The 20,073-nt window shown below is 40.7% G+C and overlaps 1 protein-coding gene and 1 non-coding gene across 6 annotated transcripts in view; both read right to left on the minus strand.

Moving 5' to 3' along the window:
- Nucleotides 1–20,073, minus strand: part of LOC147125243 (zinc finger MYM-type protein 3-like) — a 141,488-nt gene that overhangs the window by 13,694 nt on the left and 107,721 nt on the right. For 4 of the 5 annotated variants that reach the window (XM_085999873.1, XM_085999854.1, XM_085999875.1 and 1 more), the window contains 8 exons: nt 16,878–16,948; nt 14,450–14,624; nt 12,656–12,771; nt 11,160–11,334; nt 10,142–10,288; nt 8,727–8,830; nt 7,811–7,979; nt 5,657–5,808 (listed from right to left, as the gene is read on the minus strand). In XM_085999873.1, coding sequence (XP_085855999.1) covers nt 5,657–5,808; nt 7,811–7,979; nt 8,727–8,830; nt 10,142–10,288; nt 11,160–11,334; nt 12,656–12,771; nt 14,450–14,624; nt 16,878–16,948 — 1,109 coding nt within the window. The remainder of the gene's footprint in view (nt 1–5,656; nt 5,809–7,810; nt 7,980–8,726; nt 8,831–10,141; nt 10,289–11,159; nt 11,335–12,655; nt 12,772–14,449; nt 14,625–16,877; nt 16,949–20,073) is intronic. The other variant, XM_085999880.1, reaches the window with a different exon arrangement.
- trnac-gca (transfer RNA cysteine (anticodon GCA)) lies at nt 4,450–4,521 on the minus strand. Its single transcript has one exon. It is a non-coding gene; the product is annotated as a tRNA-Cys (tRNA).

The following is a 20,073-nucleotide window of genomic DNA, read 5'->3' on the forward strand; positions in this document are numbered from 1 at the left end:
GTAGCCTGAGGCTTCCCTCCTCGCCATTTACCACTCCACCAATTTTCGTGTCATCTGCGAATTTACTGATCATACCTCCTACATTCATATCTAAAACATTAATGTACACTACAAACAGCAAAGGACCCAGCACCGATCCCTGTGGTACACCACTGGACACAGGCTTCCAGTCACAAAAACAACCTTCGACCATCACAATGATTGTTTCTCCAAACGTACAAGACATCCGATTGATCAAAATAAAAACTGATACCTTAGCTGTGGGTCAGCCAACTCAACAGAGATTGATAAATGGAACCGGGACCTTGCTTGTCCAAATGGTTCAGTGCCATACTACACAGTGCATTGACCCAGTGAACCAGTGTTGTAGGGGTAAACTGGCTATTGGATTTAGCAGAGGAGTTGATTTGGGGGGGGGGGGGGGGGGGGGTGGAAGTATGCCATTTTTGTGATGATGGGTATATGGGGTTGGAAATCAGCTTGGGACCAAAGAGGATGCTGAGATTGCAACCAGTCTAGTTCAGCCTGCAACAATGGCTGGGAAGGGGGCTGGAATTGGTGGCGAGGGTACGGAGTTTCCTGATGAGGCCAAAGACAACAACTTCAGTCTTCCCAATTTAACTGCAGGAAATTGCGGCTCAGCCAAGATTGCAAATCAGACAAGCAGTCAAACACAGTAAAACCCAATGCAAAGGTTTCCAAGCATTTGTCTGTGAGCTGTGTAGGTACATATCATGGAGCCTCAAGCGCCACAAATAAAGTTTAAATCCAAGTATCATTTGCATATATCTCCGGTTGCTGTCATGAACAGATCTAAATTTAGGGATTACCCATCAAGTAGCTCTAAGGAAAGCCCTTTCCAAACCTCCAAAATTAAAAAAAGACCAAGAAATACAAGGCCAAATAAGACCGAGTTCCCTGGGCTCAGAGGCTTAAGGTTGAACACTGTTACAATAGTATGCCCTTCACTATAACCCTGCATTAAGCGACTGGTGAGTCTGACTGTAGCTTGTTAAAACACTAGCCCCAAAGCACACTTCTGGATTTTAAAAGTAAAAATGGACAAACTGCAGATACACATTTGCTTCCATACAAACACCTTGCAAAAAATATTTTCACTGATTATAGAATGAAGATGCTTTTGATGGGAAATACAGAAGTGTTAATCATATTAAAAATTACAATTGAAACTAATTTTTGATTTTAGTTCAATATTAATGTACTCGTCAAATGTTTATCTGTACAAGCTCCATTGGTCAGTACTCTTTTAAAAGCGTTATTTCCCTTTTTCTGAATAAAATTGCTTCTAATTCCTAAATAACAGCTGCATTCAGAAGAGGAAAACATTTATATGCCAGTGCTTGACCTCACCTGACCTAGAGCTAGCAATGTTTTCCTTTGGTGAGAATCAGAAACTGCTTCCCACAAGAAAGTAGATGTGAAGCAGATGCAGTCATATGTTCTGCATACTTTAATGGCACAAAGCATACTTAAAGCCAGAGAAAAAGCGGATCATGAGCGCCACCTAGTTTCTGAGAGAGAGAGACGGACGGAAAAAAACTACAAATGCAGGAAGTAAACAGCAGGTCTGCCGGCATCCAAAAAGTGAAAAAGGCAGTTTACAGATGCTGACGGACTGCTGTGAATTTCCAGCATTTGCAGTTTTATTTCCTGCTTTGTTGTGCCAGTGTGATTTTTTGGGGGATTTTTTAATGTATTTCCTTTTAAAATCTATTTTTTGCATTTCCTCTCGGAGATCTCTACAGGCCTTGCATTAGAACACCACCTCTTCACATTCTTCCTAGACCTCCCCCTCAGGTCTGCAGCTCAGGAAAGTGCTTGGTAGCCAGCTTTCAGGCCTTTGCCAGTGCTGCTTGCAGACTAGATGTTACGTGGTGCTTGAAAGTGACACTAAGAGGACTGGCAGTATTGCACGCACCTCCTGCACCCTCACTGTAGTGAGATACAGGCTTGTCACATTGCTTCCGACTCAACTCGTTCTCTCCTAGGACTGCTTCCCACCCTCGGTCTTCCTCCTACAATTTATAGGCTTGTAAATTCAAGCTTGGGTAACAGTTTTATTGTACATAATCAAGACACAGACCAATCTATGGTCAAATACATCTCCGATCACAGTTCACATCACAAACACAGACTGAATCCTGATAAATGCATAACCACCTAGTCAGGAAATATTATTCTTGGATCATAAATTTACCAATCTGCAGATAATAATTAGCTGGTCGGCAAATCTTTATACGACAGCCCATTTATTCTGCATACTTCAAACATTTTTTAAAAATGTAAGTTTACCAGTTGTCCTGAAAGTGGTGGCCCTTCTCCTTAAACCCCTGTTCTTAACCTCGCCCCAAAAAAAAGGATTAGATTTTTATGTTGTCTCCAAAAATCCAGCACCGAAAAACTGCACTGAGCGAGCCGATTCAGGAACATTGTGCTTGAATTGAGATTCATTATTTAAATATGCTTGGATCAGGAATTCTGCCCACTGGGAGTAACTGGGGCACAGATGGGAATGCTGAAAGTCTATGATTGGATCAGACATGCGTTTACCTTGACTCAAGTATCCTAATGGTTTACCCAGCCGTCAATCTCGGTCTTAAAATATCAACATCTGATACTACTGTGGTCATATTGCCATTTTTAAAATCTCACTGCTGCTTCATTGCCTCTGGCTTTACAAAGTCCCAGCAAACTAGCAATAGAATCCATTAGAAAGGATGCATGTACACTACTTTCCTGTGTAATAAACTCCAATATTAATGCATGAATATTATTCTAATAAAGGCAAAACATTGGCTTCAGACTGGAATTGGACAAGAGGTCCTGGGAAAGAATCAGTTACAGTAGGAGACAGTGTGATGAGTCTACTTCAACAGAGTGCAGCTGCAAGGAGGTGGAGGATGTGTGCGTAGTCCTGACAGTCGTCTTAGGGGCACTCTTGAGAATCACTTAATATTTGGTCCATAAGTGGCACTGGCAAAAGCTTGAAAGCTGGTGATTTCAAGTACTTTCCACAGTTGCAGTGACTAGCGGGTGGGGAGAGTGGAGAATGTGGATGTTATATTCTAATACATGGCCTGGAGGGAACTTGGAGGGGAAATATGGAAAATAGTTTTGTACAGTAGAACAGCACTTGGTTTAGATTCAGAATGTCTGCTTCCACCATATTTTCAGATTCTAACTCACTGTGTAAAAAAAAAAAAAAAATCCTCCTTATTTCCTCCCTTGAATATTTTGCCAATTATCTTAACTCTGTCCTCTGGTTGCTGACCCTTCTGCCAGTGGAAAATGTTTCTCCCCGTCTCCTCTATCAAAACCACTCATAATTTTGAGCAGCTTGATCAAATCCCCCCCATAAACTTCTCTGCTCTAAGGGGAACAATCCCAGCTTCTCTAGTCTCTCTACATAACTGAAATCCCTCACCCCTGGTACCATTTGCATACTCTCCAAGGTCTGGACATCCTTCCTAAAGTGCGGTGCCCAGAATTGGACACAATACTCCAGCTGAGGCATAACCAGTGACACACACACACACTTCCGTAACAAAAACAGTAATGGGTGGGGACAGAAGTCAATTATAAGAGGGGAATCAAGAAATTTGATGGTAGTGAGAAAAATTGCAGCTGAATTTTACAGCTTTTCTCTATTTTTAAAAAAATGCCAAATGTACTTTTTTCAGCCCATTTTCTTGCCAAGTTTCTCAGCTCCTCATCATTGAAGCCCAATTCCACTGGTCAAGTGTGGAATCAGTTAATGTCAGAAATGTTCCATCAACCCCCCGCAATGCTTACTGTCTAGAGTTATACATGAAGAATTGCCATTTGTGCACAGATAGAATTGGACCCCAAGCAAGGATTCACTGTCATCTGAGGAGAGAAACTGCCAGTAAATTGGTTTCATTTGTACTACATACACAGCTCCGAGTTTTCAAACTACTAAATTACTGGAGTACCAGTTAAGAGAGACTCCTGCAATCAAAGGCAGTGTTGCGGCAGCATCTATACATGTTTCACAGCAAAGAAGTAAATTGTGAGAAGATCACTGATATTTTTCACATTTGTAACAAAGGTCACTTTTCATTTTGAGGCTCAAATTAAATTAACTTCCCTTCTCGTCTCAGCTTGAGTTAAAAAGCTATGACGGTTCTCAATCTAAAACTACATCTGATTATGTTTATACCAGAAAATAGATGAATCTCCAGTTGAAACCACTCAGATTTCTTGGGTCACTGCTCCCTCTAGTGGAGGGGCACCAAAAAGGCAGAATGACAAAAGCAAAAACAAAAGTCAGTGCGAAAAAGTTTCAAAAAAATTTGTAGAAACCATGATAAATTAAAGAGCATGCCCTTGATTTTCAAGATGAAAACGTTGAAAATTACTGAAGATAAATTAACTGAATAATTTAATTAAAAAAAAAAAAACTTTTTGAGGGGGCACCCGGATTTGAACCAGGGACCTCTTGATCTGCAGTCAAATGCTCTACCACTGAGCTATACCCCCAAGTGCTTCTGAGCCTGCTAATATTGCTCCCATGAAAGCTTGTGTAGAGTATAGCCATACTCTACTTCAAAGTATATTCATTATTTTAATTCTCAAGCAACAGGGAAACAAAAAGATACTAGTGTCTTACAATGACTAACTGAAACAAAGATGTAAGAGATTTTTTATGACAGAGGATTTATAAAAGGACTGATGGTCATTTGTTACTTTTAGAGCACTCGGAGCTAGTGGTACAATCCCAACCCTTAATCTTCTGTGCTACTCATTCTTGCTCTTTATCCAATTCTTTTTTTTTTAAATGAAAGGAAAGCTTCTGCCTTAAGAGCCACTTGTGGTAACTAACTTGATGTAACTCCAGTGGTTACGGCCATGACAATAGACTCTTAAGAAAAGGCCAAGTGCTACAATGGAAAGGCTGCAGGGTCTTTATTGTGGCAGGATGACAGTGAATGACCTGAACAGCCTTCTTCACCTGAACCCATCTTGTAATCAGTTCAATTAGAAAACCTAGGCAACACCAAAGTGATCTTAATATTTCAACCAGAATTCTTCTGCTTTTGACAGTGATGTGTATAAGCAATATACTATTAGGGCCGAGTTTTATTTTTACACTTGACTGCAAGTTGATCAGCATTAATGCATCTGGCCAAGTCCCCCACAAAAGCCTGAGTAAGAGACTGGAGAGAAAATTCATTGACTTCATTGGGCTGCTCTCATCTACTCCGAGTGGCCAGCAGAGAGCAACATTAGCGATGGTAAGGGAGCAGATGCAGCACAATGCTAGAAGGACATCCAAACCAGTATGCCTCAAAATCATTCACATTTACATCTTATTCTCTGCTTTTAAAAGCAGACCAATGACAATCGCAATATTCAACATGAAATCAGCAAAATTTTGCTATGGGGGGGGGGGGGGGGGAAAAAGAGAAATAGCTTCAGTAACTCCCTCCTTCCCAGTGGAAGATGAACCTCAAGTCCTTTCATGGCCTCGCCTGACAGTATGCGACCTAGATCAGCAACTCACTATACAATGGTGCATCGGCAAAAAGCTGACATTCTGCCATTCCTAGATATACTGTACAGCAAAAATAACATGCTGACTCAGCTCATCCAAATCTGAACTTATAAAACAAACCTGTTGAATTCCAAGACACAAGTAGTAAACACTATCCGGCTCGTAACGCTCGCCGTTGGGCCTCTGTATTTCTTTAACAAATTGGGCCAGCCCGTAGTTTAGCTCTGCAGCAGTGCAGGATAAAATATCCTCTTTAATCCTCATCGGTTTAGCTGAACGGGGGAAGAACAGAAATAGCATTTTTATAAAATGGAGCAAACAAGTAGTTCCAAGGTTGCAATGCCAAAAGATCTGACATCTGTGCTCCCCCCACTGTCTTCTCTCCCCATGAAGGGACTGGCTCCTTACTGGGCTACTGCTCCACAAGAGCCACAGGTGTACAGCTTTCACAGGAAAAAATTGATGGATCTGCAGAATTCAAGCCCCACCCCGCACCCTTCCGCCCCTCCGCCAACCCCAAAACATCAGTTAAAAATCCCAGAATTACACATAATAAAAAGGAAGTTAGACTTCTTCAGTTAGCATAAAGCAATGGGTCGGTACAAAAACCATCAACACCAAGTGCCCACAGGCACCCGAGCCGAATCTCATCCTGTTACAGCAATTGTATTAAGCAACTCATAAATCTCATTGTTTTGTGGGTTTTACCTACTTTCGAATAAAGCAGCTTACAATTCAACCAAACCTCACCCAGTGTTAACTTGAACCATCTGAAGGGGATTAGGTGGCTTAAGGGAGTGACTGACACCCTCGAGTCTGAAAAGATATTTACAGCAGCCCCAAATTAAAAGCCAGCCATATATAAATGGTAGCTACAAGAGCAGGGCAGAGGCTGGGCACTCTGCAACAAGTGGCTCACTTCCTGTCCCCACAAAGCTTCGCCACTATCTATAAGGCTCAAGTCAGGAGTATGATGGAACATACACCACCTGCCTAGGTGGGTGCAACCACAACACTAAAGCAGCTTGGACGATTCAGTGCAACAACATCAAGTTTATTTTGACAACATCTCCCTCCCTTATGACCTCTACCACGGAGATCAAGAGCAGCAATGTTGTGGGACACTAGCCTGACTTGGACATCCATCACCATTGCTCCATTATCGCTGGACCAATATCCTGGAAATCTCTGCTAAACACCATTGTGGGAGCATCATCAATATAAGGAATGCTGTGGCTCACCACCACCTTCTCAGACTAGGGAGGGACAAAAAATGCCACCTTGCCACCATCACCCACATTTGGAGAAATAAGTTTTTTTTTAAACTGTGGCCTGGGGGAGCAAGTCACAAAATACTTCACACATGTACTTTCCCTCCCCACTGCAAAATGCATTGGAAGGTTAATGTTGTGGGTGTGTATTTCACTCAAGATATAACAAGTACCTGAAAAAAATTTTTTAAATGAGATTACAAATCAATAAACTTCTATTCTTCAAAAATGTTGCAGCAGCCCAAATGTTTTGGTAGCTGCCTGTCTTGTTCTCTCCAAATTTCTCCTCTCAAGGCAGTGACCATGGCTGCCACAGGTGAGGAGAGCCTGCTGCTACCTTAACTGTCCAGGCTTCATTTATGAAATTGGACAGGGAGTGTCAACAAGCAGATCAACTGTACAGGACATCACAGCCACAAGGCTGAGACTGCTGCAGAGAATGTATGCAATCATTTATTGATAGGGTTTTTTAAAAACTCAACCCAGGTTAATAGCGAATGCTTTTCCAAACAAAATAATGTATTTTAAAAAAGCTATTTTTTGTTGTTGATTTTTTTCTTTAAACTTGTCAAGGCAACAGCTGTTGTGTCCTCATTCTTGGCACCTAACATCAGCAATCACTCCCAGGTCAAGTGTAAAATTGAACGCCCCAACCTCAGGCAATTATTCCCTACTGTACCTGTGACATTTCTCCATTTAACACTTAAGCAGTCCTATGGCAATCCAAGTGAGATTTCCAATTTAATGCCAACTAACGTCATATGGGGCAGTTTTGCACTGTGGCCCACATTCACTTGGGAACGGATCAAAAAGAGTGCTAGTTAGTCCAGGGCTGCTTTCCTGCAGCTGTAATGGATAACTCTCTAGAACTGGCAGAGATGTGGACAGAGCGATCTGGCCAGTGGTCTTGCCCAGACAGGCTACTAAAGGAGGAAAAAATAATAATAAAAAGGTACACACCATCCCGATCAAAAGGAAATAAAACAAAAAAGCACACACTTACGTCCAAACCTGAGCTCTTCACTTTTACTGGTGTCGCCACTGGCATATTTAGCCTGGACCCAGGACTTCCAGGCATTCACTCCATACGAGTAATTTAATCCAGTACAACACTGTTGACTAGCAAGAGAATCACGTGAACAGCTTTCTGAAAGCATTATCCGCTTCTGACCCTACAAGGGGAAAAAACAAAAATAAAAACACCAAAATCAAGTCTTTCTTTATGGCAAAGTGAATTTGCTCCCTTCTCCTGACAACCTCTTTGACCGTGTCTTCGAACTGTCCCCTTCTCTTTTCCCCACTTAATTCAGAGAATGAAAACTTTTTAAAATTTTTAAAAAATAAATTTAACACATCTTTCACACAAAAGGAATTACTCACACTGGGGTATAGTTTCACAAGTTTCTGCCCCCTTCAGTATCTTATCCAAGTGGTCATTCTTCACATGTGAAACAAAGTAATGAGTGGCATTGACCTATTCAACTGTGAAGGAAGTCCCGGTCAAGTTTGATTTGGCCCTCAAGCACTACTTTTACAAACATCCACTATTCAGTAGGGGCCAACGTTTAGAAATCAGGAGCAGCCACATTCGCCCAATTTCCCTCTCCCTGGCCCAGAACACTGAAGTAATTGTAGTCCCATCACCACCTCAACTTATCAGCTAACTCACCATAGACCAGAGATCAAACATTCCCAATTTCTGTGGCTCAGTTCTGAGTTGGCAGTGCATTTACCAACCAAGCACTGGTGGGAGTGGAGCTTTTTTTTTTTTTTTTAAAAACCATGTGATACTGATGGCAAGATTGCCTATTTTGTATTATTTTTAAATGGACCAAAATGCTACAGCTTGAACCCACTGACTGTCGCGGCAGTCACATGGCTCTGCTGAACACACATACAAACTCGCAAAGAAATCGTACCCTTCTGACAGCTCGTGGGATTTCAGATTCTGGCTGTTCTTCATCTGTTGTCACAAGCCCACAGTCAAACAGGAAATCAACACCCGAATTAAGTTCCAACGGGGCTGGAAAATAAAATAAATGAAAAGTACTTTTTTTTTTTTTAATTAAAAAATTAATAATTTAAATGAAATTCCAAAAAAGTTTTTACAGCAAAGTTGCGGAAAAAATATGAAAATGTTTTTTTGGCCTCCTATGGAAAAAATAAACCTTTAGATTGCAAGAATTACTGCAATCTAGTAAGAGCCATCAGGTTGCTGCCGTGGAAACTAATTTTCCCGATGAACTGACTGCCCCACTGTTTGCATGCTATTAGAATATCCAAATTTCTCAGCTGATTGTTGAATTTGCATGCATATGACTCAGCAATCGACCCAACCAACTGGGATTTCAGTCAACTGAAAGACGAATGCTACGCTGGGGAGATCGCAGTTAGGAAGGCACACAAATATTAGCTACCAAAAAAAAGCAGAACGACCACAGGAACATCAAGCTCCCTTTCAAATCTCACATCTTTCAGAATGGGATACATATCAGTATTCATTCATTGTCACTGGGTCAAAATCCTGGAATTCCCATTGGGGGGGAATATCACTAGCACAAGGACTGCAGCAGAAGGCAGCCCACCATCTTCTCAGTGAAATTATTTGGGGGGTGGGGGGCCGCAGGGTGTTAATAACTCTGGCCGTGCCAGTGTTGCTCACATCCCAAGAACATTTAAAAAAATTGGAACCCACTGGGTGATCCCTATAAAATGGATGTGCCAGCTTATTCACATCACACTTAAAATGGCTTCTACTGTGCCAAATACATTTTACACTGGTCTACAATCTTTCCTCCAAGCAGCATAAATATATGCACAACTGTAGGCCTCACATCAAATCACGGGGAAGGAGGTGGGGGTGCGGGAGCTGCTTAACCGTGCTCCTTTTTGTTTAGGGTCAAGTCTACCTTAACATGAACAACCAGAACACGTCAGCAGAACCATTCCTTTTGGTTTATATGGAAGACAGATGCTCACATTATAGGCCAACTTTTCTTCTCCCATTACCTACCATGGGAAGAAATGCTATACCTCACTACTGTATTTAGGCTAGCAAGTCACTTCCAGTCCCTGTCAAATATTATTTTATATGGTACATAAAAAGAAAGCAAGCTGCAGAGATGCTCAAAGGACTCCAACTCTGTTCAACTTTGAATGTTAAATCAGCAATATTTTCAAATTTGCATTTTATATTTGCATTGGGAAAATATTTTCACGGTTTGCAACTTAAAAAAAAAGTTAAAGCCAGTTTGCAACATACTGTACTGCTCAACGTCATTGTTGAGTATAGCTTCAAAGCAGTGGGAATACACTAACAGCCACTTGTACTTACTTTTGGGGAAGTCCGCTTCCAAATCCTGTCCCGGTTCATCCAAGACATTAGCCATTTTAACTGCCATGGCCAACACATCATCTCTGGCAGGTCCAAATAAGTCACAGTCTTCCAGGAGGCCATCAGCACTCTGATTGCTAGCAAGATCTGTTCCAGACGAGAAAGAAATAACTGGGTCTTACTGATTATTTAAAAAAATATAACTAACTTTAAAAGGCCAGCAGGGTGGGGTATAGAAAAAAAAAAGAGAATCCAACACTGACTACACACTTGGCTAGTAAATATATATTTACTTAAAAAGGAAAACTAATGTTAAGTGTCAGCTTGACTCAATTGTTAGCACATTCATCGGAGTCAGAAGGTTTGGGTTCAAGCTACACTTCTGTATTAGAGTACATAATTTAGACTGACACTTCAGTGTTGTATTGAGGGACTACTGCATTGCTGGAAGTACCAATTTTTCAATGAGATATTTAACTAAGGTGGAAGCTAAAGATCTCATGGCATGATTTAAAGAGAAGCAGGGACTTCTGGTCATCAGAAGGCAACGACAAATGCAATGCTGAAAAGAAAAAGGAATAGAAAACAAAATTGGATATAATTTGCTATGTAATTATCATTCCTGCTGCTTTGCTTTTCCAATTACCTTCTCAACTAGAACCACAATCAACACCCACCATGCTGCTCAAAAGCCTATTAAACCAGTAAGAGTCACAGACCAGTGCAGAGGTTCAAAGAGCAGCAGGAGACTTCTAAATCTGATAAACAATTGGTTACATACACAAGGACAAGCTTTGGAATTGTCTTACGAAATCACAAGAAAAATTGTGACGACCAGGTTACAGGGCAGGTGTACATTATATCAGAAGTCACATTATATGAGAATGTTCTACATTATGTCTCGTGTATTACAGTTAATATTTTGAATAATATGGCTTAGTGAAGGATTCATGCCTCATCAGAACAGGTTTAAGAACAATGTTGGAGGAGAAATTAACAAAATCAAAATGAAACTTGCCACAAAGATCTGAAGAAGCTTTCTCCATTTCCTCAGCTTCTGCTATCATCTCCGCCATGGCGAGTATATCAGCTTCAAATGGGTTTGAAGGGATTTTGACCTTCAGTTCCTCTATCGTCTCTACTATCTTATCAGCACTGTCTAAAGTGGTAGGAAGGAACATCGGAATAGGGACCTATTTTACAAACCACACGACAGTGTTAAAAAAGGTAAAAAATGTAATTTCAAGACTCACGAACAAAACAAACATTTCTGTACACGCTAATAACTTAATATTTGTTTGACCTTTCTTTACTCTTGAATGCTGCAAAACCCATCGCCCAAATCGGAAAACTTATCCAGATTCCCACATCTACCAACCTTACAATTCTCCTCCTCTTACAAACCACAGCTATACCTCATGTCTCCCAATCCTCCCCCTCCTCCAGAATAGTTAGATGTCATAGCCCTAAATCCCACTTTTCTCCAAAGTCTAGCTAGATGGCATGTTCCCAGATTGTGCTCCTCAAAAATCCATCTAAATGCTATATCCTCCAATCCCTCTCTTTATTTAAAACCCAGTTAGATCTCTCATCATCCCAATTCTCCTTGAAAACCCTGCCAGAAACTAAGGGGTCAATCATCCCCCTCTATCAAAACTCACATAAAGCAACTGTTGGAACCTTTCTCCTTCTCCAAACCTAACTTACATGTCCTCTCACCTTTATCAGAATTTCTCTGCTAGCAATGAGTTTTGCTACAGTGCTTAACCTTTTGAGTATTGATTTTTTTTTAAATTCAAAGTATGAAGATTTCTGTCATGGAATATGTCCTAAAGGTGCCATCACCTACCACTGAAAATTATAAGAATTAAATAAATGCACACAACAGAATCACAGATGATTTTGGAGTGTCAACAAACAATTCCATCATAGGAGGTATCATAAGCAAGCCTAATCCCTGTTCTCACCTAACATCCACACACGCATACTTTCAATTTGAGATTCCTGGATAGGGTTCAGGAGCAGGAAACCCGATTAACTTCCTTCCCTTCGCCCCCACTCCCATCCTGTCAAGTCTCTCCAATGAAGAATGGCACTTGGCAAAGGTTACAAGAGAACAACAGTCAATACTAAGGGAGGGGAGAAAATTGGAGGCGAAATAAACACTAGCACCCCATCTACTGCAGTATCTCCATCTCCTACCCTCTCCCCCGCCACCCCACCACCCCCCCCCCCCCCACTTTTATAAATTTTGGCAACTGAGAAGTAATCTTCCACTGACAAAAAAGCTTGCAAAATTAAAACAACTTGCCAATCAGAACTAATATGAACCAACAAGAAATTTGATAACATGATCATTTGCATGTTTTCTATACCACATTCACAAACTTAAATATGCAGCCCTAAAAAAAATAAGAACATGAACCTGGTCGTTTACGATATCTACCTAGTAAATTGCCACATTTGACTCAAAGATTCTTGCAAAGTACGAGCTACAAAAGCCATAAAACTTACCGGGATTGGTATAGATAAAGGCACTGGTGTGTTTTGACAATACATATGCAAAGGCACTGGGATGAAGACTGGCACAGGGATGGGTACCACAATCAGCTGTGGCTTCCATTCCTCCTCTGAAACAGAAAATTAAACCAGGTTTTTTTTTTTTTTAAAAAGCCTTCAAGAGTTACAATTTTATTGCCGATTTATAAAATCCCAGATTTCTTAGAGTTACTGGGAAATGTTTTAATTGCTTTTTAAAACTTGAAATCACAAACTATTTTCTAACTGAAGCAATCCACAAGCAGTTAAGTGCCACATATAATCCAATCCTTGCACCCCCCTCAAACCTTTATAAACTAATTTCCCCAATATTCAGATATATGCCATTATTATTTTTTAAGCACCTCCTAAACCCGCAACCTCTACTGCCTAGAAGGACAAGGGCAGCAGGCGCATGGTAACACCATTCTCCCCGCCGCTCCCCCCCGCAAAAAGTCACACACCATCCCGATAGGATATTAGTGAACCAGTGGGCTTTTATGACAATCAACAGTTATATGGTCACTTTTACTGGTTCCAGCTTTTTATTTAAAGATTTTTTTTTTTTTCTTTTTAAACTGGATTCAAATCCTAAATCTGCCATGGTGGGATTTGAACTCTCATTCTCTGGATTATTAGTCCTAGCATCTGGATTACTAGTCTGGTATCACCAATACACTATCGTACTTTCGATGTGGTCTCGCCAGATCTGGTGATTGACGGTTAAACCAGTTGTGTGGCAGATATGCTCAAGCCTGTGCCTCTTGGACTTGAGAGAGCCAAGATGGGGGCCATAACAAAAGGGAACAACCAGGAAGAGCCGACTCAGACTACAGAGCCAGGTATGAATCACTACTCACATTGGCTTTTTTTTTTTTTTTTTAAATCAGTTTTATATACATCCCCTTGTCCTTGTGGTTTTATTTGAATAAGTACTCAAGATTAACTTTCTGAATTCTACTTAGTATCGAGGATACTTCTATAAAGTTCCCTCACATCTGCCTTCACCGGCTATCAGCAATAGTAGCACACAGCAAGGGGGAGGGGGGAGCTGACAACAACAAACATCCTCAATATGATGAAGCAATTTAAGCGTTGATTAAAGGCTTTCAGTTTCTCTAATAAATTCAACAAATAAGAACAAGAAATGCACAGCGGATTGATCAGCATCTTAAAAATAAAGCAGGATTAATGCTTCAAAACCAACGAAAGGGCACACCTGAAAGTTTAAGTCATCTTTTTCCAATAATAACCAAATTGGCTATGTATTTCTAGCATCAACGGTTTTCTCTTCATCTTGGGATGGCAGGAATGACGTATTAGGAGAGATTGTGTCGATTGGGCTTATGCTCACTGGAGTTTAGAAGATTGAGAGGGGATCTCATCGAAACCTATAAAATTCTGTCAGGCCTGGACAGACTAGATGCAGGAAGGATGTTTCTGATGGCCGGGGAGTCCAGAACCAGGGGTCATAGTCTAAGGATAAGGGGTAAGCCATTTAGGACTGAAATGAGGAGGAATTTCTTCACCCAGAGAGTGGTGAACCTGTGGAATTCTCTGCCACAGAGGGGGGTGGAGGCCAGTTCATTAAGTATATTCAAGAAAGAGTTGGATATATTTCTTAAGGCTAAAGGGATCAAGGGATATGGTGAGAAGGCAGGGACCGGGTACTGAATTTGGATGATCAGCCATGATCTCATTGAATGGCGGAGCAGGCTCGAAGGGCCGAATGGCCTACTCCTGCCTTCTATGTATCTATTAACCATTTACCTGTTTGACATCCTTTGGACTTCATTTCGGGTTTACAGGAGATGCCCTTATTCTGAGTCAAGGGTTTACACAGTATAGCCTTATTCTTCAGTGTCACAGGAGGTGGAGATGGCGGTGAAGGTGGTGGCGGCGGCGGAGGTGGTGGCTGTTTTGATGACCGAGTCTGTACAGATGCCTAATAAGGAACATTTTAAAATTAGAAATATACAGCAGTTACCACATTACTGGAAGAATTAATTCTGAACAATGAACTACTTTACCCCAAGTGGATTAATAGATCACATGTGAAACTGATCATACAGACAAGAAAGTTTCCAGGTTGAATTATTGGTCTGTGTTGAGTCAGCTAATCTCAGCCAGTGTGGTAGTAGGGTCACAAGAAGAGGCCTCCCTCACCCCTCATAAATCACAGCCACGGTTCTGTTCCGAATTACTATCTAGTGACGCCTGCTCAAGTGTACCTGTGGGGTTATCGGAAGAGACGGCAGAATCTGGTTGTGCTGTGCCCCTCACATTCACTGCCCAAGCTTGCACATGAAGAATGGCCACTGGGTGAGGTACCAGAGAGCTGCTCACAATCACAAAACTGAACCCCAGAATGGGTTAAGAGGGATAAAATGGGGGAAAAAATACATTGATAAAGACATTGCCAGTCTCCAAAGAATATATGGAATGTCACGAAGTTATATGAACAAAATCACAAGGCGATGACTGAAAACACACAACATTCTGAATCCCACTCTAGAATTCTTCCAACCTTTTAACACAAAATTAGATTTTGTTGTTCTTTGAACACAACAACCCATAATTTCAAATCTTTGCAATAAGCAACATGCTGCATTTCTTTTCCTGCCCAGCCCCCCCAACAAAGTACTGCTCCTCTTTACTGGGCTGAACATCAACGATTATTTTACAGTCAATCATGGTCTGAAGGTAGCCCAATTTCATAATTGGGGCATGCACCGATTTGATCTATAACCACCCTACAGTTGTATGGGTGAAATATTAAACTGTTACTGGGCTTCTCCCCTTTCTGATTTTAACTCCTTCTTAATGTAAAGGACCCCAAACACTCAAAATCCAGCTACAATCCTTTCCACAAGACCAGTAAACAAAGACCCCATTCGACACAGCAGACAGAAGAGGACCAGAAACCCCCTCCCCCGTCTGTTATCACTCCAGTTCTTCGCTTCCACAGGGCACCAAACAATTGTTTAGAAGGAATTGTTTAAAATAAGGTCTCAGAATGTAAACCTCAAACTGTAGGTAAGGAAGGAACTCTGATTAAGTACCTGTGAATATTTCTATTTACTCACAGAATTACCTTCCATCCCATTTAAAGGAATATTTCTGGGTATAAATAAAACTAAGAAATACACTACGAGACTAAGATTTTCAGCTCAATGTCATTTCCCTCTTCCCAGGGTAGTGAATATGTGCAAGAGACTCCCAAATAAAAGCAGTTAATGCTTTACAAACTGAAATACAAACAAAATATGCTTAAATACACAGTTCTGATGAAGAGTCAAATCTGAAACTTTACCTATTTTTCTCTTTCAGATGTTGAATGGCCTGCTGTACGTTTCCAGCATTTTTTTGTTTTTATTTCAGATATTCAGCATTCACACTGCTTTTTACCAATGCTTTGCTGATTAACTCCTTAATAAATAAAAGTTATATAAAATAAATGGTTAATAATGGGTTTGACGATAGGATAAGCACAAAGATAAATCAAATGCTCCATGGAACAGAGTGGTTCTTGCAGTGCTGGGACTGTGGAGGGCAGCTGACTACTTTTGAACGAGTAACACAAATACAAGGCAGAAACTGTGGAGTTTTATTCAACTATCATTGGAGACCATACGATATTTTGCAGAACTTTCCCTCTTATGATTACACTGCTGGCATGGAATCCATCACAGGACAGATTGTACACGGTCTGTGGAGGAAGTGAGCTTGATAAGCCATATAGTCTTTTCTTGTTCAATGCTTTCTTACATTTGTTTGTATCCAGTATGTTTAGGTAGCTGTTACACAAAACCAGAAACAAAATTTCACATTCTGTAGAGCAACACAAAGCAAAAACAAAAATAAAGGATTAAGACTTAGGTGACTTAAAAATGATAAAATTTGATTTCCTGACCTTTGATAGCATGCTCAATATGCCTGGAGTGTACAGAGTGCATCCAATTTCCATGGCAACTTTTCTTTAATTCTGGAACCATTTTTTTTTGTAAAGTTATGAATGGAATATGGATGCACTTACCTCAGGCATTCAGAGTTCAATCTCTCAACTGTTCAGCTAGCACCCGGAGCATGGGAGGAAGCACACTGAATGTGGAGTTAAAATGGTAACAAAAAAAAAACACACTTCAATCCACTCTGTGGTAGGTGGAAGATCATACAAAACAAAAAAAACTTTACTTACTTCAAATTTCGTGGGAGAGGGAGTCGGAGAGGGAGTCGGAGACGTCGCATTCTTAGACTCCTGCGCCTCATCTGCAAACAAAAGACACAGATTGTTTGAAACAAACTGAGCCGATGTTTGTGACTGTGCACGTTTGAGAGTGTGCACATTTGTGGGTGTGCATGTTTACAAAACCTCAATAAGCTGTTATTTTTTTTTTTCAAAAATCATCCACATAATAATGTGGAAGTCATTTGAGGTCACTACTGCACATCTCTGTACTTGCACTAGTCTGCGCGAGTCGTGCAACATGTGCATGGCATACGACCAAACAGAGTTTCTGGGACAAAACACATATGCTAATTATTTCTCATTTTTGAAATATAATTATAAATGTTCAATACATTTTGTTAGCGTAACTAAATAAAACCGTTAAAAAAATATTTTTAAAATGTTGGTAGCTGAATGAACAGGTTCAAGAGGACCGTGGGGCGCACACTCTAACATCTGGGATTTGGATTTGAATTCAGCTCAGACCAATGGGAGGGAGTAAAAGGTCACGACTCTCTGCAACCTGAAACGAGTTAAGTAAAATGAGTCTGGTGCAGTTCAACCAAGCACCTACCAGGCATGAGCCCACTGCATAAAACTACAATTCAACCCAAGTTAGCTGTAAACTGAGATTTAATTGGGGCAAAGTGGAAAAAGATTTAAATTGGAACTAGATATTGCTAAACCTACTCAATACAGAGATTGCATGCAAAAACCTGAACACCACAACAAAAGAAACTTAATTTTACCACTTACACAGACTGCAAACACAAATTCAATAAAAACACATTTAACCAAAATATTATATATCCATTTCAAACTTGGGCAGAGAGCTAAAAGTCATCACAATCATTGGGGATGGGCAACACTCTGGAAATGGGGACATACACTGCAGTGTCAAAGTCATTCTGCAGGAACACTTGTTAAAGATAAATAAACTGCTTCCAATTATAAAAGGGAGGCACCTGTAAACTTGTCAGTGCATCATTCACCTCTTACTGTGCTGGGTCAGTGGCCTGGAGGTATGGCTGCAAACCTTTTCCCAAGTCCAAAATTGAGAGTCCAAAAGTGGGATGGCAGGGTTTACTTTGCCAATGGCAATTCACCAAAAAATGAAAAAAAAAACCTGTCTCTAATTAATGAGGCACAGAGGTAAGTGGAAAAAGTTCTTTTGTACCTAGTTAATATTTCAGAAATTCAAGGACAGCCCACTCAAAAACCTACTGTGGATATTAATGTATTCCATTATCCTATTTTAATAAAGAGGTTACCCTATTAAAGCGTTGTTACACTAGCATCACAAGGTAAATTAAAGGCTTTTCTACCCTATCCTCTTTACACAATGCTTGTATGCCTTACATGGCTCAAAGGATGATCCTCAGTCACTTGCACTGGTTCCCAACTCCCAATATTACTTGCAGACCTCCTGGCGGTAATGCTCCAAGCAAGCCAATGAACGAGAGCAGCCGAGAGCTTTGCCTGCAACATCAGGCCAATAGCAGCTGGCACGAATGAAACATGATCCTCATTGATAAATCAGGAGACGCGCAATGTGTCAAGGGCAGGAGAAGCATCCTTCCATATTTGCCTGGTTATAGAAACATAATATTTGTCCGCTATGCCCCATTCCTCACCGTGCCAAATATTTTTGTAATTTTTTTGCTCCTCTGGGTGTCAGTCATTGAAGAATGGGAAACCCATTTCCCCCCACCCCACCCCCAATTTTGTTCATCTAGTATCAACACTTGAGTCATGGACCGGGCAAGACAAAAGCTATAAAAATCTTACATTGCTGTACAGTACCCCCACTACAATATTTACTTTACTCATGAGTAAACATAGGTTGTAGTGTGCTACAAGGCAGGAATACCTTAAGAGGTTCAGGTGCTATCCTAAACCATGAAAGTGAAGCTCTGCAGAATTACAATGTCACCTGCACCCAGATAAATGGTATTCTTGATCCATACTCCAACCCGGTGTTGCTCACATTGACATGTGCAAATGGAATTCATGGGGGTCTCCTGACGCTAGTGCGTCATGTGACTGACTAAATAAATCTGCTTCCACATGCAAGTCACGTAATTTTAACTAAAATGATATTGGGTTTTATTTTACTGCCCATTACAGGAAAATTGCATTCGCACATTTAAATAATATTCAAGTCACTAGCAGTAGGGAAATGCTAAATATCCACTAAGCAGATTATCTGGTCATTACCACATTGCTGTTTGTGGGACCTTGCTGAGCGCAAATTGGCTGCCGCGTTTCCCACATTACAACAGTGACTACACTTCAAAAGTACTTCATTGGCTGTAAAGCGCTTTGAGACGGTGGTTGTGAAAGACGCTATATAAATGCAAGTTGTTCTTTTTAGTTATGCTGGCATTGACAGTCATTCGATAGTTGCTCAGTCAACCCAACGTGGAGCTACTTAATCCCATCTCAGTCTTGACTGCAACATATTCTTTTCATTTACAATTAAAATCTTGGATGGAATGCAGAATTGGCTACAGATTTCAAATACAGATGCTGTACCATTTGCAGTGTGTATCTTTTAGTGCCAGTATCAACTAAGGAGCACAGATTAGAAGACATCGCTCCACTACAACCAAACTGTTGCTGGGCTTCCTAATACAGCTTTAAACCGGAGTTCTACAAATTTAGGGTGCAAGATCATTGCAGAGCATTTCCTAGGAGCAAGCAGTCCATTGGACACAACCCTCCATAGAGAAACCGATTGTGTGGCGATTCAGAGGCAATCTTCAGCACTGAGGCCCATAATTCGCAGTCAGCGGCGAAGCAAAGGCACTCGCTGCTGGCCCTGAAGTAAGCTACCCACAAAGATCTTCATCTGTGGCGAGAAGTTCGGCTTTTCCAATGTGCAATGGAAATTAGCGTAGTTTAGTGGGAATCCCATAGCGCGAGCTGCTGTGATGTCAACGAGCTGTCTGTGCAGCCAATCACAGTGCAGAATTCTCAGACCGAGAACCAGGTGAGTAAGCGCCTTTGAATCTAACTTTTAAAAAATGTTAGAGAGCAAAACAAAGGTTCGAGCTCTCACATGGGGAAACGGTAAACCTGAAATAAAGATGAACAAACTTTTTTAAATTTTTTTTTTTTTTTTTTTTTTTATATAAAAGTTCCTTAAAAATTTTCATTTTTAACA

This window comes from Somniosus microcephalus, chromosome 1 (genome assembly GCF_052327205.1).
Source record: "Somniosus microcephalus isolate GS21.2 chromosome 1, FLI_Smic_1.0, whole genome shotgun sequence".
NCBI lineage: Eukaryota > Metazoa > Chordata > Chondrichthyes > Squaliformes > Somniosidae > Somniosus > Somniosus microcephalus.